The sequence below is a fragment of the Phialemonium atrogriseum genome, assembly GCF_030411735.1.
Source record: "Phialemonium atrogriseum strain 8032-3 unplaced genomic scaffold QBC33scaffold_1, whole genome shotgun sequence".
NCBI lineage: Eukaryota > Fungi > Ascomycota > Sordariomycetes > Cephalothecales > Cephalothecaceae > Phialemonium > Phialemonium atrogriseum.
Window position 1 is genome coordinate 290,610 of NW_026848138.1, and position 21,644 is coordinate 312,253.

The 21,644-nt window shown below is 57.1% G+C and overlaps 7 protein-coding genes across 7 annotated transcripts; 2 read left to right on the forward strand and 5 right to left on the reverse strand.

Annotated features, from left to right (window-relative positions):
* Positions 1-420: 420 nt before the first annotated feature.
* On the forward strand, positions 421-1,682 carry QBC33DRAFT_1306 (uncharacterized protein). Its single transcript, XM_060422043.1, has 5 exons — positions 421-521; positions 656-720; positions 773-927; positions 1,043-1,283; positions 1,434-1,682. The coding sequence occupies exons 2-5, from the start codon at positions 661-663 to the stop codon at positions 1,584-1,586; spliced, it is 609 nt and encodes a 202-aa protein (XP_060288397.1). The 5' UTR covers positions 421-521; positions 656-660; the 3' UTR covers positions 1,587-1,682.
* QBC33DRAFT_1424 (histone-fold-containing protein) lies at positions 1,448-2,844 on the forward strand. The gene is made up of 3 exons (XM_060422121.1): positions 1,448-1,888; positions 2,250-2,381; positions 2,499-2,844. The coding sequence occupies exons 1-3, from the start codon at positions 1,778-1,780 to the stop codon at positions 2,685-2,687; spliced, it is 432 nt and encodes a 143-aa protein (XP_060288398.1). The 5' UTR covers positions 1,448-1,777; the 3' UTR covers positions 2,688-2,844.
* Positions 2,845-3,192: 348 nt separating this feature from the next.
* QBC33DRAFT_582605 (uncharacterized protein) lies at positions 3,193-4,746 on the reverse strand. Its single transcript, XM_060431347.1, has one exon. It carries the CDS (start codon positions 4,645-4,647, stop codon positions 3,475-3,477), a length of 1,173 nt encoding a protein of 390 aa, XP_060288399.1. The 5' UTR covers positions 4,648-4,746; the 3' UTR covers positions 3,193-3,474.
* A 449-nt stretch (positions 4,747-5,195) lies between these two features.
* Positions 5,196-6,705, reverse strand: QBC33DRAFT_520482 (alpha/beta-hydrolase). The gene is made up of 2 exons (XM_060426381.1): positions 6,655-6,705; positions 5,196-6,577 (listed from the first exon to the last, which is right to left on the reverse strand). The coding sequence occupies exon 2, from the start codon at positions 6,400-6,402 to the stop codon at positions 5,527-5,529; it is 876 nt and encodes a 291-aa protein (XP_060288400.1). The 5' UTR covers positions 6,403-6,577; positions 6,655-6,705; the 3' UTR covers positions 5,196-5,526.
* A 501-nt stretch (positions 6,706-7,206) lies between these two features.
* QBC33DRAFT_1616 (uncharacterized protein) lies at positions 7,207-9,452 on the reverse strand. The gene is made up of 3 exons (XM_060422244.1): positions 9,254-9,452; positions 7,882-9,189; positions 7,207-7,654 (listed from the first exon to the last, which is right to left on the reverse strand). Exons 2-3 carry the CDS (start codon positions 9,126-9,128, stop codon positions 7,432-7,434), a joined length of 1,470 nt encoding a protein of 489 aa, XP_060288401.1. The 5' UTR covers positions 9,129-9,189; positions 9,254-9,452; the 3' UTR covers positions 7,207-7,431.
* A 2,181-nt stretch (positions 9,453-11,633) lies between these two features.
* QBC33DRAFT_582609 (uncharacterized protein) lies at positions 11,634-14,152 on the reverse strand (the record flags this gene model as incomplete). The annotated part of the gene is made up of 3 exons (XM_060431348.1): positions 11,634-12,101; positions 12,178-13,723; positions 13,790-14,152. 3 exons carry the CDS (start codon positions 14,150-14,152, stop codon positions 12,043-12,045), a joined length of 1,968 nt encoding a protein of 655 aa, XP_060288402.1. The 3' UTR covers positions 11,634-12,042.
* A 3,958-nt stretch (positions 14,153-18,110) lies between these two features.
* Positions 18,111-21,252, reverse strand: QBC33DRAFT_1706 (WD40 repeat-like protein). The gene is made up of 4 exons (XM_060422319.1): positions 20,874-21,252; positions 20,515-20,799; positions 18,595-20,445; positions 18,111-18,509 (listed from the first exon to the last, which is right to left on the reverse strand). Exons 1-4 carry the CDS (start codon positions 20,980-20,982, stop codon positions 18,250-18,252), a joined length of 2,505 nt encoding a protein of 834 aa, XP_060288403.1. The 5' UTR covers positions 20,983-21,252; the 3' UTR covers positions 18,111-18,249.
* Between the last annotated feature and the right edge of the window lie 392 nt (positions 21,253-21,644).

The following is a 21,644-nucleotide window of genomic DNA, read 5'->3' on the forward strand; positions in this document are numbered from 1 at the left end:
TCTTTTCCAACCCACGAGATGATGAGCCCTTGGGGAATCTGGATGGCGGAATCTAGATCGTTGAATATGCTAGAATGCCCTGCTGGTTATAATTGGGGTCCAATATTGGTTTCTGTACATACCTAAATCCAGGTAACTTGCTGATGGCTGTCCTGCAGGGTCTGGGAACCTGGAAGCCAGTTGGGACGTCCAGATCTGAAATCCGGGGTATCCGGCATCTGGCTTCGACACGTTCCATTTCCCCCCTCATCCCTGCGCTTCGATGCTATCACGTACGTTGCATTCAGGTACCACCCACCAACACCAATCCATAGAAGTCATCCAGATATCTCGAATGCCGCCCCTCATTGGTTCACACAATCTCGATTGAGTCTTCCTTGACCTTAGCTGCAACCAGACAAAACTCTATTGTTGATATGTCGAACCTCGAGGATTCCAAATCCAACCCCCCCAAGCCAACCATTATTTTCCACAGGAGAAGCATCTTCAGGTTCTGACCTAACGGATCAGGTATAAAAAACGTATGGACTAGCCACCATGGTAGGGCTTCTCGCGCAAGGTGAGAGGCTCCAGATCAAAAGCCCAGGTGTCAAATACAGACTCCGATTCCGACGACCTGCTACACTCACCAGCAAAGAGTAACGCTTCGGACAAGTTGAGATGCATCAAGATGCCTTCCGGGACCGTAACACACGATTCTGGCTACTCTTCCCACTCAAGGTAAGAAGAGCGAGATGCTGTACCCCAGCAAGACCTCCTAACTCGCAAACAGGAAAGCAGCGCAAGGATCAATGCTCGGCAGTTGGGTATACGACACATCCTCGCTTCAAGATCGCCTTCACCGAGGATACCATCCGAGTCAAGAACAGAGACGCCGGGAGGTGGAGCGCGAGGCAGACCGCCTCGCACATCTTGTTACTGGCCCATGTGAGTTCTCGAGGAGGAAGGACCGGGAAATAAATGACGAACCCCAACCTGGTATGCCACGTCTCGTGGCTGGTAAATGTGGCTGATGAGATGCTGACATACGGATGTGGGGCAGCCAAATCGACATTGTGCCTCTTGCCGCCTCTGACTCTGGACCTCATGGCAACTTCTCAGAGCGATGCCCATTAGAACATCGCTGTTCAGGACATGGGTTTTTCCATCAAAACCGAAAAGAAGGTACCATCCTTCGAGATTCTCCGTCATTTGAATCCCCCATGAGTGGTTTGGTGCTACTACTCGGGGCGTCCAGCTGCATCTCTCCGCAGCAGAGCCGCCATTCTTCTCGGGTAGGTATGGTAGGTATCACCTCTCTTCCCTCTCCCGGCTCTCTCCAGAAGCCATGCGTGGCCTTGATGGAGAGAACGGGCTGTCTTCTACTCGGCTATCCCATTTTCACCGTGTTTCGGCAGCTTGTGGCTGCTCCTTCCTAACGACTGGTCCCTTAGGGGGTGGTCGTCCAAGCCTCTTCCCCAAAACTGCGCTTCGGGTATTTGTCGGCAACCGTACCTTTCCCTCCCCCCCGTGGCCTGGCCCGCTCTTTTGTGTTTTTTGTGGAGCGAGATTACTGGGGGGAGCATCAAATACGGACAGCCTTCTGAATTTTCGACTCACCAACACCAAACATTTCGACGGAAGCCTACTAAAGCATCCATAAAATCCACAACCTCCGCCGAAACAAACTCCGTCGCGTTACAAGCATCGACTCTGGGCATCCGCTAGACTTTTGGGCCAAATTTCAACGCCTCGTTTTATCTCGAAACCCCTCGCGCACCCCCTGATAACATCAACAATGGCTGGCGGAAAGGGCAAGTCATCCGGTGGCAAGAGCTCGGGCGGCAAGACGTCGGCGGCAGACCTTCCCAAGAAGCAACAGAGCCATTCTGCTCGCGCCGGACTTCAGGTAAGTCGCGTCATTCGAAAGACGAAGCTCTTTTCTTTTTTTTTGTCCGGTTCCTCCGCCGCAAACATGGACACGTCAAATCGATCCGACCAAGCACGCGTCTCTGCATTCCTCGCGAACCCGCCACCAACAACAGCAAAATGAGGCGTTTTCCGTGTCGCCCATCGAAGCGGCATCGCCCACTTGCTCTACGAACTCGGCGCATCGAAAAGAAACTCGGTTCTACAACGCGACGACGCGTCCTTGGTGCCTTCAGCCCCGCACTCCACACGTCACCAACTGAGCGATGTCTGGGGCCTCTTGTTGCGATTCTCGCGCCTACTTGGTACGATGTGAGGCTGACCATGTTTCCCATTACTAGTTCCCCTGCGGTCGTGTCAAGCGTTTCCTCAAGCAGAACACCCAGAACAAGATGCGCGTCGGCGCCAAAGCAGCAGTCTACGTCACAGCCGTTCTGGAGTACCTCACCGCCGAGGTCCTCGAGTTGGCAGGGGTAAGTTCCCTTTTCACACGTGTCCTCAGCGTGTACATCACGAGACCCTTTGCCCTCTTCCCGTCGCGCCTCAGAATGTTTTCAAGACCAGGAACTAACGCGATAACTCCAAACCAGAACGCGGCCAAGGATCTCAAGGTCAAGCGCATCACGCCTCGACATTTGCAACTGGCCATCCGTGGTGACGAGGAGCTTGACACGTTGATCCGTGCCACCATTGCCTTCGGAGGTGTCCTCCCGCATATCAACCGTGCACTGCTACTCAAGGTTGAGCAGAAGAAGAAAGCCAAGGCGCAAGAGTCGTGATCACTTTCTGTCCGCGACGTCAACAAACACTTTTTTCCCTCTCGATTTTTCTTTTGGTACGAGTCTCGACGCGTTGGTAATCGACGGTATGGGATATGTGGGGCCGGGTCTGTTTCTTTGCGCGATTCGATGCAATGCGGTCTGTCTTTGTCGGAAGCTCCGATGTCGGGTTAGCTGAACAGGTCGGGTCTGACGCACTTCCAACCCAGCAAGGAACACCATGGTGGGCGTCGACTGGTTCGAGCGGCACCCACCCTCTCCCTCCCCTTGATTTCAAGCCGTTCAAGGTCGGAATATAACCTGCTGGTCCGTCATGCCGAGACCGAGACCGAGACCGAGGGGCGGGCGCTGTTCTAGTGCAGCTAAAATAGGAGCGAGTGCGCGCAGGCTTTTGAGGTTTGGGCTGTTTACCGACTCTCGTTCTCTGGGCCCCGCAACATGTATAACAACGTTCATCCTTCTCCTTTCTTTTGACGATAGGTTTCGGGGTGAGGTGTCACGGGGTCGATAGGCCATGGCTGATGGTTTTAGGTAGATGAAAACACATCTGATTTGGGGAGGCGTTCTCGTATCAGGTGGCGCATGTCACCCATGATTCACTCAGCTGCAGACTACTTGTCACTGATGCGACGGATGGACGGACAGTCGTCAGGGTTCAGAAAAAAATCCCTCAGTCTAGGGGACTGGTGTGTTGGATCTAATAACGCGCGTGGAAAAAAGCAAAGGATACGCAGCCACTTGGACGACCGGCATCCTGTCCTCGGGATGATAAGAAATCTCCATCCCGTCACAACTCCCCTCTCATGAATGCACCCCTCAACCTCAGCAGATCGGCGAGGTCCTGCTCCTCAGCCGCGTCGTCACCGGCGGCCGGGGCGGGACCCGAGGCGGAGTCGTCCTCGATGTCGGCGGCGTAGAGCTCGTAGACGTCCTGGAAGTCGCTGACCAGCTCCGGCCCGCCATCCTCGCCCGCGGTCTCACCGTCATCGACGTCGTGGTCCGGGCTGGTGGGCGGCGCATAGACGAAGTCGTCGAAGTTGACCTGCCCGGCCCCGCCCCCGCCCCCGTCCTTGTTGTCCTCATCTGCATCCCCTTCTTCCTCTTCGGGGATCGGCGCCAGCCGCATCTGCCGCTCCCGCTCCATCTGCCGCTGCACCTCCATCTCCCGCTCCGCAGCCATCATCTGCTCAGCCCTCTGCTTGGCCACCACATACGCGGCGTTATGGCACTCGCTCGGAAAGTCGCAGTGGACAGAGCAATCATGCTCCCCACGAGCAAACATCTCCCTCTTCCTCTCCCGCTCGCCCAACTTCTTCTCCTTCTTCTCCTCCGCAAACCCCTCGTTGTCGTCGGTGACGGTATCATCATCAGTCTCCTCCCCAGCACCACCCCGACGCCACCGGCCCCAAGCCTTCCACCCGGCATAGTCGAACTCGGACTGGCACGGCCCACCGCCGCTGCTGTGGCGGCGACGGCGCTTGGGGGACGGCGGGAGGACGCCGCCGCCGCCACCTGGGCCCGAGCCGCCGTCGCAGAGGACGTGGGCGCACGAGAGGCAGCGGCGCGTGCAGGACAGGCGGTAGATGGCGTGGCAGGCGTGGCAGCGCCAGAGCCAGGGGAGGGGGAGGGGTGGGGGTGGGAGTGGGTTGGAGGGGGGTTGGGGCTGGGCCTGGGTTGTTGGGGCTCCGTTGGTGGGGGAGATGTCTTCGTCCCTGGTGGAGGGCGAGATGGGGGCAGGTGAGAGGGTTGTGAGGGCGTCCATGGGGAAGATGGATGGTCGACTGGGCGATTTTTCTTGTTGTTGACGTTTAGGGGACGATGTTGGGGTTGCGATGGTTCGCTTGGCTGGGTCGGTGTTGACTGTCCCCATCGCGAGGCGGGCCGCAGACGGCGGAGGAAATGCTTGCTCGATTGTCTGGGGGAAGAGGGAGGATTTACGAGATTTGCGTTTTCCAGGCATTTCTACACTGCTCTGGTTTTGTGGAGGGCCGAGACGGCAAGGGCAAGGTATCGGGGAAGCCGATGTGTACTTCGATCGAGCAATCTATGTGCGAGTTCGTGAGTGAGGTTCGCCAGAAACCTTCTACAACAATTATTATGCCGATTCGTGTTGATGTTGGGAATAAAAGGGCGAGTAAGTAACTGAATAGTTAAAGAGATGGGGAGTAACAGAAAAAAAGGGGCAAGCTTGACAAGGAAGAAACCGCAATCACAACACAGACGATCACCGAGTTTTCCAGACTTGTTCAACACCCAGAATCCAAATGCTTACTGGCCCCCAGGGCACATATGTATGGGAATAGAGGGACTGGTTCATGTGGGCGTATGGACTTAGAGCAGCTCAGTTCCCCAGGCCTATACCGCCAAAAATAGAAAAAGGCTGAAGCCACTTCTTTGTCTTAATTACTTCCAGGTGTCTCCTAGAAGAGAGAATCGGCAATCGATGCATCCACTGGCGGGAAATTTGATACAAGACAAAGCTGAGGTGACGCTTATCATAACAATGGCTCAATGGTTGGGACAAAGAGGCTTGTGGCCAGTATTAGACCTGCTAGTCAAAGAACGACCGCCAATTTGATGGTAGTTACGTATATGCTACGGCAAACGCAGTCACAGTTTGAGATGGGTCGGATAGGTAGGTTGATGCTGCCTTGATTTTTGAACTTGTTCCTCGAACGGCTCCTTTCAAGTCAAACATCCAAAACTTTGGACGGAGCTCACGAGTTTCATGGCGACCTTTTCCTGGCCTTAACTTTCTCCCCGTCCATTTTCCAGATAATTCCCCGAATGGGACATATCCTTCCCAACGCTCCCGCAAACCCCCCTGACCCCGAGCGCACTAACGCACCAGGAGGACCGGCAACACCGCCTCGATGAACTCGTCATAGCAGTCGATAAACGGGACATGGCCCGCGTCCGGAATGACCCGCAGCTCAACCTTCTCCTCCCTCCCCGCCGCCTGGAACCCCTTCTGCACCTCATCCCGCATCTCCGCCATCTTAGCCGGCAAGTCCGCGTCGTTCCCGCCAACGACCAGCAGCACGCGCTCAACGCACCGCGCAAGCCGTCCGAGCAAGGGCCGCAGGTCGAAAGTCGACGACCGCAGGGCGGCAATGCACGTCTCGAACCCGTCGACCGAGGTGGTGCGCATCAGGCGGCGGACGCGCTCCGCCTCCTCGGGATCGGCCAGCACCCACTCGCCGAACCAGCGGCCCACCGTCTCCTCCACTGTCGCGTCCATGGACCCCGCTGCGCGCGCCGCCTCGACGCGGGGCGCGAACGGGTCCGGCGACACGCCGGCGTTGGCGGGCGAGCAGGCGATGGCGTCGCAGACGACGAGGCGGCCGACCGAGCCCGGGTGCGCGGCGGTGAAGACGACGCCCAGCGCACCGCCCATGGAGTCGCCGATCCAGGCGTGCAGGCGGCGGGGCCCCGCGCCGATGCCGATGCCGGCGAGGAGGGCGTGCACGTCGGAGGCGAGGGAGTCGAAGGTCGTGGAGGAGAGGTCTGCGGGCACGCCCGACTCGCCGTGGCCCGGGTGGTCGTAGCGGACGACGCGGAAGCCCGCGTCGTGGAGCCGGGCTACGACGCGGTCCCAGATGGAGAATTGGGCGGAGAGAGGGTTGGAGAGGAGGATGGTGGGGCGGTCCGGGTCCGACTTGTAGGTGAACTCGTACGCGATCTGGCGGCCGGAGGGGAGCTTAAAGATCTCCATTGTGATGAGGCTGCTCAGTTGAGTGGTGGTTCAAATGCCTTGGGTGTTGCAACAGTGAGTTCTCTTCAGACCGGTGAGCCGGAGCAAGTGTGAAGCTGCTGCTCTGATGATGATGTAACCGATGAGGGTCTTTACTGCCAGTGACAGGAATTTCTTCACAATACAACCGAGTTATCTAAAAGGGGTTCAGTTTTGAACTAGCGATGGCAGGAAAACAAGGAGAACAATTGGAGACGTAATGGACTGACTGACTGGTACCTTTCCTTTCCCTCTGATGCGTCTTGAAGTCACTCTTTGATCAGCGGAGGCATCCGGGAAGGTGGGGTTAATTCAGGTTCATGGATGACGCAAATGCTCCGAGGTGGGGCCGCCCACGGAGCCAATGAAGAATGGCCGGCCGGACCCGCTTCCGTCGGCGTCCGCAAACGTGTAACTACTACCGGCGATTCTGTGGCTCATAATTAAGGTACAGCAAAGGGCCGTGTTCGACATATTGAGGACAGCTCCAATGTGCTTCTCTGGTGGGGAGGGCAACACTGGTAAACCGGAGGTGACTACGAACAGATGGCCATGTCCTTGACGAAGGAGGAAGGTAAGGTGAAAGAAGACCTAAAGGAAGGGGAGACGGGGCGAATGGGTGGGTTCTGAGGTGGTCACATTCCCTCGCTGCTTCTTCTCAGCCTAACCCCAAGGAAGGAAGATTCAGACACAATTTGCTCTCAAGTATGGGCTGTCACGTATGCCATTCCAGTAAGAGGTAACTCCGCAAGACGATCATCAGCGGTGGAGAGACTGGGGCGAACTCATGGAAGTTTGCCCATACCACATCGTTGGACAGCAAGTGCATAGATTTCGTGAATCATAATTTCATGCCAGGACATGGCGGATATGGATGGATACCATGCGAAGACAGTAAATACAAAAACGCCCCAACTTTGAACTACGTGAGAAAACAAAAGAAAAAAAAACTCATGTACTGAGAGAGACAATAACCCATAACACCTCGGCAGCTCTCCCCAGAAGCAATATTCAACACCGCAACGATAAATGCTTCTCCCTATGGTGTCGAGTAAGCCGGTCCGGCCTCGTATAACTCTTCTTGCAGCCGGGGACGTCGCAGGGGAAGCACGGTTCGGGAAGGCCGCGCTCCCTCCAATGCTTGTTCTCGACGTGCCGGTCCCGGTCACGCTTCTTGTCGAACCGCTTATGGCAGTATTTGCATTCCGGTCGCGGCGAATTTTGCTGTTGATCTCTGTAAAGGAAGGGGAATGTTTGTCAGTTCTACAATATGTTGTTTTGGTGTTGGAAGGGCCTTGGTCATCTTGATAAGGGAATTGGGCACAGCCCCTGACGGAAGAAAAACGAACAGGAAACCAAAAATAGAGCAAAGTAGGAAGAAAGCGTGGGGGATAACGATACAAGAGAAATGACGAGAAAAAGAGGAACGAAGAGGGAAGGAGTCAGGACGACTTGACGTACTTGAGTTGACACTGAGGAGACACCTTGACCCGCCCTCTCCCGCGCCCACGCCGACCAACCGAGCCAGCCTTAAGCCCCGCCTCAGCAGGCGGGCAAGGCTGTGTCATCGACATCGACATCTGCCCCCGCGGCACCGCCGGCGCGATATCGACCGGCAGACTGGGGGCCAGGGGCGGGAAGTATGGCGACCTCCCGGCCGTGGAGGGGGAGACGCACGACGACGGCGCCGTCGTGGTCGTAGTCGTTGCCGTTGACATATCATCTGTCGTGTATCTCGCCGTCGTTGCCGTGGACATATCATCCGTCAACAGTAAGGAGGGCGAGATGCACGACGGATGATATGTCAACGGCAACGACGTCCCGGCCCAGGCGGCGTGCCCGGGCAGGCCCTGGTAATCGTCCATGACTCCCGGCACGGGGGCGTAAGCAGCTCCAACCTCCCCGGGTGAAGACGGCACGCCGTCCAGGTGACCGGATAGCGCTGCTGTCGCATACGGGGGAGGCGGAATGGTCAGCTCTGGTATGATAGTCTGATCCGTGTGGGATAAGGACGGGTCATAGTAGGGGGAGTAAGGGGGTTGTGATGGCTGATCCCAGGGCAGGCTCTCGTTTTCGCCCATATTACCCAGCGGGGCGGCGTGATTTTCACCCTTCCCGAGCGAGGACGGCTGCCAGTGGCCGCCGAACGATAAGGCGTCGTTGTATACTCCTCCTGCTACTTCTGTCCACGAAGGAACTAGAGGGGTCAGCTCGGGTGCGAACGTTGGACCTGCACAGAAGGAGGACAGGTTGTAGTGGTGGGGGTAGGGCACGTCCTCGTAATGGCTCATGGTCACCACGGCGGTGGCTTGACTTCCACCCTCCCCGAGTTGGGGCGGTTGGCCAAGTTCATCGAGCGGGAAGGTGTTGAGTGGGAAGACGTCGTCGGGTACTGCTGCCTCACTCGATAAAGGCGGGATGGTCAGTTCCAGTGAGGGTGTCTGATCCACGAAGGAGGCGGACGAGTCGTGGTGGGGGAGGTAGCGGGGGATGTCCTCGAGTGGTATGTCCGGCAAGATGTCGGCCCAGTCGGAGGCAGCAGCCGCCGAGACTGGGTCTGCGTATATTCCAGGTTCTTCTGTCATGGCTTGATTTGGGGGGGGGGCGGCTGTAGTGCCCCGACTGCTTTTGTTTGTTGGGTTTGCTTTTGCGTCGTCGCCCCGAGGGACGAGATGGTGTGGTTTGGTTGGCGATTGCGTTTTTAGCATATAGATGTGTAGCTAGGTTCAAGACCTTTTATGTGGACGTTGTCTAGGTCCACCAATCTGGCTGCGCAAGGAGGAGTGTCAGGAGAGGGTCTCGACGGGCTCAGCTGCGCGGCGGGAGGACATACAGTTCCACCCATTTCGGAACGAGCTACTCGCTCATACCAAGGTTCTCTTCCGTCGTAGTACCTCCCGCCCAAGGGACCGGCGATATGTCCCGAGTCGATGGGGAGCATGCTGCCTCCCTGGAGAGGATGTTGCATCGTTCGACCTGGACACTCAGCAACAGGCAAACCCCGTGACGAGATGGCATCCAGCGGCCGCGAGAGCGACAACTTCCACTTCCTCACGAGGTTTCCAAGCCTGGCGCCCAGATCGAGGAGCCGACGCAACATTCCCTTAAGGGAGGCAACATGCTCCCGATTGACTGGGGAGATATCTTGGGGCCTACTAGTGGTGTGGTTGAGTTCGATCAGTTCCACGAACAAGTTGGGTAAGTGGGAGTAATGGGGCGTACAAATTGCCAAGGGGACGGAAGAGTTCTTCTCTACTGGAAAGGTTGGAAGGGAGGGAGGGGTGGTTGCGACAAAGGAAATGTAGAGAGAGGGTGGTGGTGATGAATGGTTGACGGTTGACTTGATCGCTCAACCAAACATCACCACCACCCTCCAAGCGAATGGAGGTTGGCCGAAGCCTCACGCAAGATTGATGAGACGGATGAATTTGTGCGGAGAAAAGAACGAAGGAAAAGACCAGAATTGTCACGACCAGGCTGGGAATTTATGGACGTGCAGGGCGTCGTGGACCCCAATGCCCACGGTACAATCCTGATACAGAACACATGGTGGCCGACATCCACGGGCCGAAGTATCTTGCTGGTATGCAGGCCCTTTCAAATGCCGTTGGTCAGTCAACCCAACACCACCTGCAAGCCCCCTCGAGACAATTGGACAGCAAAAAGCAAATACACCGGCTGCCTCGCTTGCTGCCTTGCCGGAATACGTTGCCTACTTCTGGTCTACAGAGCCTCGTCGGGCGGATGACACTCTTGTGGTTCGCACGGCGGTGACTTTCAGATATACGATGGCAGATCAACAACACAAACTTCAATTCGCACTCCATAACCCAACCAATTGTGGGATGCGCTACCATTATACGATGCGTATGTATATGCGGTACAATCCGACAAGATCACACTTTTCATCATCTTCTCATGCATTCAATCCTCATTCCCGTCTCTCAATGCTCGAACCATTCTGCGAGAAACTCCTTCCGCCCCCAAGCTAATATCGACTCGCAAAGCGCACGCACCTTCTTCGTTCCCCGTCTTGGACGAACCTCGACTCTCCCTTGCCAGCACCTCCTTTGGTCCACCGGTAAAGCTTGTTTCGCGGCAGAAGCGGGCCCCCCTGCTTATGCTTTGCCGGGCTCGAGGAACCTCGACTAGGTCCTGCAAAGAATCCCTCAACTCTGTGCACCCTGCAAGGCTGATAAATTCCCATTGCTCATGTAGCTCAGATCAACAACTCCTTGACACATATGCAACATGGGCAGTGGGGTTCGAGGATTAGACGAGCTCCCCGCCAAAAACAGAAATACAAGAAAGCAAACACGTAACCAAACGAAGCCATGTTGATAATCCAGGGCTCCGTTTCAATGACGCCGGGTCTTGTTGAACATGACTCGGCTGCAGCCAGGCGAAGTACGGCCCGGGGCGTGGGGATGGTGATTTATAGGTGAGGAGGGCGCGAAACGAGACATGGGAGGGAAGGCCAACCAGCCCATGACCGAAAGAGGAGGTAGCCAACCCATTCTGTCATGGATCAATTCGAGTTGTCGTCCCCGTGCAATCGATCCGGAGTCCAGGTGTTGAGGAGGGCTCGATTGCTTTGGTTTGTAAGGGGTGAAAGGGGTTGTGCCACAGTATTAGTTTGGAGCGCCGAAGGTTCCAAATCTCACACCGGTAGGTGGCACGTTGGGAAGTCTGCCGGTGGAGAAAACTGACATAGCCATCTAGGACATGAAAGTCGTAACAGCGTAAAAGTCGTAAGGGTATAGAAAACTAGCCACATCCACCCTCCCTCTCTAACACCTCGCCAGAGAGGGATGTGGTGGATGGATATGGCCACGGTATCGAAACAAACCAACGTTTACCGAGTTTGTTTTGCGCTCCCAGGTGTTTGCCGATATGCGAAGCCGATGGCGTAGGTGGTCGCCCACAGAGGTGTAAAACAAAAGTCTTGTATCCGAATTTCTTCTTTCCGTCTGAGCCGCAGTTGGTATCGTCGTCATCGTAATCGACTCGATCAGGGAGCCTGGATCGATCAAGAGGCGTAGATCGGCGTCATAACCACATATATGTCGCCCAAGGCATGGTGGCAACGCAGGCATGGCGTAAAACGGGAACGACGAGGCGCAAGACGCGTTCCGGACTTTACCCAAACTCTAACCTTCTTCGTCTTTTTCCAACCGCCCCGGACAATCACACCAGTCATGCCGAAAAGAAAAGTCGCAGGAAACAAAAATATCAGAAATCGAGGAGCGGGAGGGTCATGTTCCACGTGGAAGAACCGAGGAACAGAAATCTAACCCTATTACAAGACTGTATGTGTACGGATGAGTGCGAATGAAATGGAGCAGAAATAGTTGGGCGTTGGCTGGGAGAGTCCACGAACGGAGAACAAGGCTGGCTGGCGTGACGTGGCGTAGGGCGACAATCGTGCGATGGCGTCGATGCCTGTCGCTCTCTGGATCCCGACAGTGCGAGACCATCCCGAAGACCCGCGAGGTCTGCGAATGCCGCTTCAACAGCCAGATGTCGGGGAGTTCCCGAATCACCGGCAAGGAAGGAAGGACATTGGTCAATTGCACCAAAGGGGAAGGGAGACTGGGGGCGACGGTCGGCAGGAGTTCCATCCTAATGGAACAAGGGGGTGCCGGAACCGGTTCCAGCACGAGCGCCATTCTCTGATGAGTCTGGAGGAAACCAAGTCAGTACAGCGCAATGTCAAAACAGGCATCGAAGCCGCGACGGACGGCGAGGGAAACGTACCGCTACCTCGCTGCATGTGGCCGTTAGCCCGGCGTCCACCAAACCCGGTTGTGTCCCACTCTGCGGGACCGCGAGGCTGCCTCTCGGGGGCGGCTACGCGACCGCCACCACCACCACCACCACCACCGCCACCACCAACGCCATTGTTCATGCCCGGCCGCTGACTGCCGATGGCACCCGGAGCCTCGCGTGGCTGCCGGATCTGGTTGCCTCCCGCGTCATATCCACCAAGAGACATGGATCCCATGCCCGAGAGCAACTGGGCGGCATCCATGGATGACGGGGCAGCCAGCGAGCCGCCGGGAGTTGTCGGAGCCGCCAGGGAGCTGGTCTGGCTCAAGCCCGTGGTGTAGTCGCCGAAACGGGCTACATGGCCGGCCCCATCGGCTCCGTTAGCCTGCGAGTAACCCGAAACCGATGGAGACGGACTTGGGGTGTACGAACGCAGATCCGCAAAGCTCTTGACCCCGCGAAGCCCGTTGATGCCGGAGACGCCGTCTGGGCTTCCCGGCAGCTCCAGCATCGGGTTGCCCTGTCGCCCTATGGTATGGTAGCCGCCGGTGTTGGTGATGCGGGACTCAGCAAAGTCGATGGTCGCCGCGCGACTGAGACCTCGGCGGTGAGCATCTAGCGAGACACCGGGGGGGAGATGTGGGGGCGCCTGTGTGGTGGGGGATGTGCGAGCAATATCCTTGATGACATGCAGCTGCCTATGCTGCCCTTCGCCTGCGGAACGGTGCTCTAGTCCCATGTTATGCGCTAGAATGTGGATGGTGCGGCGCTGAGTGGGAGTGATACTGTTGGGGAAGACAAGGATCTCCCGATTCGGGTCGTTGCGGAAGAGGGTCAACTCGGTGTAGAAGTTTAGTGTCTCCGGATTGTTGAGATCAACATTTTCTGCCGGGGTGATCAGTGGGCTTTTCATCGGAGCCGGCTGCGGGAGTGGCTTACGCAATGGCGAGTTGCGTTGGCCGGTCGAAGCCGGCGCGTTGGTCAGGGAATGCATGGAAGTCTGCTGATGGAGAGGCATGGATCTGTGTTGTTCCTCGAGCTGGCCGCGTTTCTCCCTCTTCTCCCTCTCTATGCGCTCACGCTCGTGTTCGGGGAGCATCTTCTTGTACTCGACTCTCAGCTTCCTGCCCTGAACCTCCAGGCCGTTCATCTTCTCGATCACTATCGCCGTGTCCTCGGCGTTTTGGAAGTTGGCAAAAGCCAGACCACGGAAGACGCCCTGGTCGAAGTGATAGTTGAAGGCATAGGGTTGCGGGAGGCACATGTCCGTCATCAGGCCGGTGAGGGTCTCCTTCCGGATGTTGAAGGGGATGTTCTTGATGACGATGGCGGTGGGGATGAGATCGGTGCCGTTATTCTTCTCCTCCAAAGCTCGCAACGGCATGGAACCGTAGTTGTTCTGATAGCCGTGCCGATCGTTGCCCAGGCCGCCGCCGTTCATCATGCCGAGCTGCTGGTTCATCATAGGCGGCGGCTGGTATGATGGCGGCGGATGCATGTGTGCCTGGCCTTGGTCGGGCATTCCTGTCCATTCCTGGGGAGAGGAGAGGTCAGCGGGATATACGGACGGAACAGACGATTGGAAGCGAGGTGGACGAACCGAAGGTAGCGGCCCTCTTCGGTTTCCAGCCCGCAACCGGCCGCCATCGCCCATTGCGCCGTTCACAGTCGCGGCCCCGGCGTTGTAGTTCCAGGCCTGGTTATTCCCCAGCATGAATCCATCGGGAAACCCCTGATTCGGCTGTAACCTGTTGTGCCTGAAAGCCCCATCGTACGAGTTGAAGCGGTCATCGCCGTAAGGGGAGGGGGACGGCTGGCCGATGGGCTCAAGCTGGCGCTGGTTCGGCCGGTTTGATGGCTGGAGACCTGCAGAAGTTGCGTAGCCGGGCCTCGAGGAGCTCGGCGAGCGGTTCGAGTTGCCCATAGCGTAGCCGCCATAGAACATGTCCTGTTGCTGATTCATGTTGTGGTGGATCGGTGGCGGTCAGGGCGGCCGGGCAGGCGAGCCAGAACTGCCGGAGACCGACAGGAAAGGGAGGAGGGATGGGATGGGATGGTATGCACGAGGACTTCGGACGGAGGCTAACGGGCGTCGAATCCAATATGAGCCCCAGCAATATCTGCAGCCCGATCTGCCGGTCGGAGGGTCACTTCGAAAGAAGAAAGACAGAGTTTGCTGGATGTGGAGAGTCGGGGGGTGGGATTCGATTTTTGGACGCGAAAGGTTAAAAAAAAAAAAACCTGAGGAAAAAACAAGAACGATAAAATGCTAGTCTAGTGATCGATCGGACCTGCAACAGGCGGGCCTTGGTTGGAGGGCTGAGACAGACAGTCAACACCTTTTCGAAGGTGAAGAAATGCTCGATAATGGGCTATGTACTCTAGATCGTCACGTCGTCTGTTCGTCGATATCGTAAATGCAGATTTGCTTGAGATGGGATGGTAGAGAGGCCATGAGATGCAGGGAGCCGAGTGGGTGGCAGGTTGCGCCTGTCAAGAGTCTCAAGAGAGAGCAACAGACTTTTGTGTAGCGTGGGGCCGGGCCTCAAGTTTCTTTCCGGCGCAGATACGCACGGTGTACTATGATTAATTGTACCATGGCAGGAGCAACCCGCGTACCCACTGTGGATCTCTCCCCAATGTGTACTTCGCATTCAAGTACCTCCCTATTTTCTAGTTCTTTCCAGCCTCTAGCTCTACAGAGAAGTGATTCAAAGGTGGCTTGTTCAGGGGGAACGGGGTTGGGGGCGACCTGCGGACAACTTCTGCCCTTTTTCTAGTTTCTGAAATGAAGATGCTGTTATTTGCTCTTGCTCCACCACAGCGGCGAAGCATCCAAGGATGTTTACTGTTTACGGAACAGTCATTCGTCATTTGCTGGTAACCTTGGGATAGAGACTAAAAAAAATACAAAATTCCCCGCCTAAAAAGGGAAAGGGGGGCTGAACAGGCAGCGGGAGGGAGAAGGAAAAACCCGCCTTCGTGATCTTCTTGGTCCGAGCACAATGGCGGGAGCCAGTCAGCCTTCCCAATTCCACATCCATGGCATGCCAGCATTTTGGGGCCAAAGTTTGGCCCACTTGATCAGGCGAATGGGATCAAGTCCCAGCCAAAGTAAGCCAACAGCCGCGAACAGTGGCGAGTTCTTATGCACGAACTACGGGGTGTTTGTTGATTGTTTGGATAGTAGAGTAGGTTCCGCTCATGAAAGGGGGATTGACCGAGCGAACCTGAGATGAGTACTGAGCCATTCCCGTATAATAATTGCTAGTGGTCTTTATTGCTAGCGGTCACTATCACGACGGCCATTGGAGGTTGGGTATCCCCCAAACCAACCCCCAGCCTAAGGCATACCCACCTCCAACGTAAGTCGAAAGCTCTTAACATCCTCGCGAGGCTGGGCTAAAAGAAAGGGGGCTAAAAGTGCCACACCATCATGGCTCATGTTTTGTGAGACAGTGCGCATATAATCTTACAGATTATGTTTGAATGATGCTCTCAAGTGTTACTAACCTGAGGGTTCCTGGTAGCGACGACGGGAGTTAGCTGCTAAGATTCGCGAGGGAGAACCCGCCTGGCGGGGTAGACGCTCCTCGCTCGCGTCATCCAAGTTGAGCCAACACCCAACTGACGGATAAACCTTGGTAAATCTCTCATCCGTAATCTGCACGGATTATTTTGAGGCAGGCCAAGATTGTTGAAGGATTACCAGGTTGGTTGCCAGGCAGGGTTGCTGGGATGCCAGGTTGCCAGGCCACAAACTTGGCGCATGTCTGAGATAGAGCGTAATAGAGGGGCAGGCGGGCCATCCCACGGCCTCATCACACGACGCCACAAAAGCGCAGGCTCCCTTGGTCTCGTGGCGCGTCACTCTCTCCTATTATCGTCCATGTCAGGTGCACAGTCCACTCCATACCGGATATACGTCTGTTGTTGGTCATCGGCTTGTCCAAACGGCCACCACCGGATCACTTGGAGGTGCTTTCATTGGACATTAGGCCAGCATCCTCAGCAGCTGATCCTCTATCTCAGCTCTTGTGTCTCAGTCATTTGTTGGTTCGCGGCCAACGTAGCAGCCAGCCAGCAAGAAAACTTTTACTGCTCTTCTGCTAGGTGCATCTTAGAGTCGGCAATGGGCCATTGCATTGAGCAGCCGCTCCGGAACGGCCTCCGTACGGGTTTGCCCATTAGCCGCGCCGCGGCCACGTAAATTAAAGCTGCCGAGTCTCTGGAGGCTTGATCTTCAACCTTGATTCGGTAAACAGAACAGAGAGGACAACTTAAAAAAAGGAAAAAACAGAAGGAAAAAAAAGAAGGAGAAGAAGAGGAGGAAGGAAGAAAAGGAAGGGCGAAGAGGAAGGAGCCGAGAAGGGACAGGATTAGGCTCGCGGTTTTTGCTTCTGCGTCCTGCGTCCAGCGCGGTAACCATGCAGAAGAAGCTCCGCATCATACACACATACATACCTACATTGCAGCCTGCCGGCCTGCATTACGCACATGCAGTAACGAGCATCGCGGGTCGACGCAGCATCGGTCATCAGCAAGCGCACATGATTTCCCCCTTCCGTCACAAACTTTCCAACTTCGCCCGAAAATCGATGCGCCGCTCGCTCCAACAAGACAAGTGCTACATTTCAATTACGGAAACTAACAGCATCCAACAGCGGAGATCCCGCGGAGAGCCGCAGTTTCTTACGGCTTGTGATGCCAAGCCAGATAGATCAGCTGATCAGATATCCTTCCACCCTGGCGATCAAACGGACGACCCCAACTGACAGCCTTGTCATTGATCTCCATCTCAGCCATAGCCGCGTCTTCCTCATGCGGTCATTTAATTGCCCGCATCTCCCTTCGCCCCCCCGCGAACCTCCCAAGAACAGGAGATCAGCACTATGCGCGCAGATCAGATCTACCACCCCCACCCCCACCCACCAACGCCACCGGGCCCGGCTCCCCGGGGAGCCATGAAACTAGCGGAGCTAGCCAGATCAGCATTCGGCACGGCACCGGAAGTGCCAGACCTACACTAGTCCCTGCCACTCCGGCCCCTTACCCACGAGCCCGTGCGCAGCATGGGACCTCTAAGTCAGGAACGAACGTCTTGTTCTGAGGGAGAGCAATTCTTCACCGAGGCAGACAGAGCAGCACGTAAGATAATACAACTCCTTGACCAATTGCTTCCACGAACGTGAATGTAAGCAAGCCCGTCTCGCTGTACAGTACAATGCTTCGCTCCGGTCATCAGACCATCAAGTCCCCGTCCCCAACAGTTGGTCGGTTGGATAGTGGGTAGGTAGGTTGGTAGGCCCAGTTATGCCGTATTTATCAACTTGTATGCAAGCCAGGGTAGGTAGGTAGGGTAGGCTCGCTTTCTCCCTGCACCTCCTGCCCTACTATGAACAATTCCCGCTCTACACCTCGGGAGGCTTCGCCGGACGATGCGGCCACTCGGTTATCTATTCCATCCTTTGGCCCATATACACCCCAGTCAAAAGAGAAATAACAAAAAGGGGTTACACCGGGGGCATGGATGCGGAAAACAAAAAAAGACGTGTACCAGAATAATACAATGCAGTGTCGTCTGGGGGCGGGGAGGCGGAGTGTATGGGTAGGACGAGTCCGGCCGGGTCAGGGAGGCAGAAACCCCTCCGGAGGAAACATCCGCCTGAGCTTACCCGCCAGGCTCGACCGCCGCGGCGGTAGCCTCAGCTGTGATAGATCCACGAGCGGAGCACCCCTCAAGGTCTCGTCGTCGTCGTCATCGTCGTCCACCGTCTCCTAGTCGTCGTCGTCGTCTTCGTCGTCTTCGTCGTCGCCGTCAACGTCTGTCACAGGAGGTTGATTCCCGCCCGACCACCCCCACTCGCCCGCCGCATCCACGTTCACCACCATCTCCGTCAACCAGCTCGCGAACCGGCGCAGGCCCTCAGTGTCCACCGCCTGCACCGCCCCCTCCGCCGGCTCCCCCATCACCCTCGCCTCCGCAGCCCCCTTCACTTCCTCCACCGTCTGCACCCGCTTCGCCCGCAATCTCGTCCTGGTCCTCCTGACACCGCCGCCCTACCGCGCGAACACCTTGACGACCCCGTCGCCCCCGCCGCTGACCACCCACCGGCCGTCCCGGCTCCACACCACGGCGCACACGCCCTCGCCGCGCATGACCCGGTGGCTCGTCACCTCCTGCGCGCACGTGCGCTTCTCGAGCCCCCAGAACCGGAGCGACGCGTCGTGGCCCGCGCTGACGAGCTCGCGCCCGTCCGGGCTGAGCGACAGGCTCGAGATGGACGCCGGGTGCGCCAGCATGTTGTAGGTGCATTGGCCTGGCGAGAGAAAGAAAAAAGGGGGGTTAGTTAGGATGAGGGCACGGCTTTGACTTGCGGGGGGACAGGGGGGAACACCACTTACCGCTGTTCGCATCGAAGAACCTCACAAACCTATCCTCGTGACCGGATATGATGACGCCCTCGACGCCCGACCCGCCCATCGACCTGCCCCCGCCCGTCGGCCCGACCCCGCCGCTCGCGTCTTCCTCGTTGAGTCCGCCCTGGAGGGGCTGCTCGAGGCCGACGATGGTGGCGGCCACCGCGTTGACGCTGGTGAATAGCGTGCCGTCGTACGTCTCCAGGCTGGCCATGCTCCCGATCTCCTCGGCCGAGCGCGTATCGTACACGATGATTGCCGCGTCCGAGTAGCTGACGACGAACGACTCGCCATCCGCGCTGAGGGGGGTGATGCAGGTCGGGCTGGCTGTCGAGTTGGCCCGGGAGATGCTGTGGACTAGCGTGTGATGGAAGGGGGAGTTTGATGCCGTCGTTGGCTGAGGGGAGCTCGGGAATGCCGAACCGGAGCTCATGGAATTGCCGCGTCCCCGGCTGCCCGGACCCCGCCTGGTGGAACCTGGCTGGGGCGAGGTCAATTGCGGGGGAGCACTGAGTGCCCATATTTTTACAGTCCCATCTGCAGCGCCCGACGCGAGGAGGATGCGGTCGGGGGGCCCGTAGGGGTTGGTCTGGCCGAATATGGAGCCGAGCGTGGCGGGCAGGACACACAACGCCCAGACCGCATCGGTGTGGCCGTCTAAAGTGGCCTTGGGATCGACCCGGCCTCGCTCCCACACGCGGATAGTCGCATCCTGCCCACCCGAGAAGATCCAGCCGTCGCCTTGTGCGCGACCGCCCGTCGAGAAGTTCGGAGACGGCGACCACGAGGCCAACGACAGCACAGCACCGTTGTGGCCACGATGGGTAAAATCCGCCGTGACGTCCAGATCGGTGCTGTTGGCATGGCCAAAGTGCCTGTCGGGGATGTGGAACCGTTTGATCATCCCGTCATCGCCAGCCGTGCAGATCTCGGGTTCTCCCGGGCTTCCTCCCCCGGAAAAGATAACGGTTCGGACCGTATCCAGGTGGCCCCGCAATCCGAACCTCAGCTTGAAGTTGCCGCTTTCGGCCTTTTGTGCCAAGGCGTTGAGTGACAGCTCATTTTCCGCACTTCTTCTGCGCGACATGGAACTTAGGCTCTTCCTTCGCTGATGAGGGTGACCAACGGGTCCCCTGTTGGGAGACTTGGGTATGTTCTCGGCCGTCGGGAAGACATCCGTATCTGGTCGATTTGACGCAGGCTGCTGTGGTTGGTGAGCTTGGGACGTCTCGTCGAAAGACCTTTCGTTGAAGTCCCAGGAGGGATCGGCTTCTGTCGAAGCTCTTCTCTCGGAGCCATCGCCCGCGGACTCTCCCCGGCGCATGCTCCTGAGCTGTTGACTAGTTTCATTTGCGGCATCATCCATCGGCCTGTTTGTCATGGCGACCTGTGCGGCCCATTCCGACGGCCCACTGCCGTAGAGAGACGAAGGGTGCTCCGCATTAGATGACCGAACCATGGCGGTCGGCTGCGCCTCGGAGTTCTTGTTAGGGTGGGCGATGGACGTCGAAGAGTGGCCACTCGGAGACGGCGCCGGGCGCGCACTGAGCTCTCTTAGCTGGTGCTGTTGTGTTCGCATCCCTTGAGAGAAAGACTGGTCGGAAGGTTGCTGGCCCGGTTGCAAACCATATAGATCCCCCTCTCGGAGATCCTCGATAACAGGGAGCGGTGGCGACTCTCGTGGGGGCAATGGGTTTGCGGGCGAGATCATTAGATATGTAAATTCTGCCTGGCATTGGTCGAGAAGCGTCTTCAAATCATCGCGGCGTGAGTCGTCGTCGCCGCGCTCCATGTCTGCGACTTTCGACTCCAAAGGTGAGTCGGCGGGTATTTGTGCTGTTGCTAGACGGCATGCTAGTTAGAGAAAAAGGGCATGCGCATAGGGGAAGACCACGGGTCACTCACAGCGCAGCTTTTCCTGGATCAACGCGGCCCGGTCGAGCTTGGGCTTCTCGAGCTCGGTCTCGGTCTTGGGGGCAGCGTCTCCCCCCTTCAACTGGGCAGCCTGCCCCTTCACCTTCTTTTCCAATATCGTGACATATTTCCGAAGGGCCTTCTGGGTTGCGTCGGCCCTCCGCGCTTGGCCCTCGAGACTGGCTATCCTCCCCTTCATCTCCTGCTTCTCGATCTCCCAGGCGTTCCGATCGCGCTCGTGCCGGTGCCATTCCGTCTGAAGAAAGCGCATAACACCTGCGTAAACGATTTTCGTCAGTATCAAGCAACCTATCTGATAATACAGCCGTGTTGCGACGGGGGAGGCAGACCTTGCAGTGTATACTCCGTAGCAGCCGGGTGACTAGAGCTGGTGTTCATCATGGCGCCGAGGTCGTTCCCTCCGGGGCCACCCCCCAGCCCATTGCTGTTGGTAACCATGGTGGAGGAATCAGGCCAGTTCGCAGTCGCAAGAACGCTGGTGATGCGGGCCTAATCCGCCCAGGGACGGCAGGACTCGTCTCGTTCTGTAGTCGAGGATCTGCCGTCCACTTCGCCCGTCTTTCCGAAGATGGAAGGCTTTCTACCCAAGCGCATTTGCCGTCGGGGGGTTATTCGGCGTGGAATAAATAAGCTCGTCCGCAGAGAGGGTGGTTAGCCCTTGTCGTCGAACGGACAGCTGTCGGCTGGAGCTGAGGATTTTGCAGCTCCGTCCAAAGGTTTTGGGCGCTGCTCTCAATTGGAGCGGCGGACACGTGCTCTTTCGACGACAACGCGAGGCGGGAATGCTGATTTATTACAAATGCTGGAAGGAGAAGAAATATTAACTATGCAGAAGAGAATATCTTTCCGTCAAATTCACAGACGACAGAGACAGAACAGTTCGGATGCAGAGTCCTGAGATTGAAGTCGTTGGGGGTCGTAGTCGCGCGTCAAGGAATTTTCCGTCACAGCTAGAGCGGGACGGAAACACGAACACCGCCTAGCGAGCAGCCCTGTTGCCTTTGCGATTGTGGTGCGGTTGGGGAAGCTCTAACGGCAGGGTGGCCACTGCTTGTCCGCGCCTGGGGTGGGAGGTCCAATCACAGGCCACGGTTCGACGT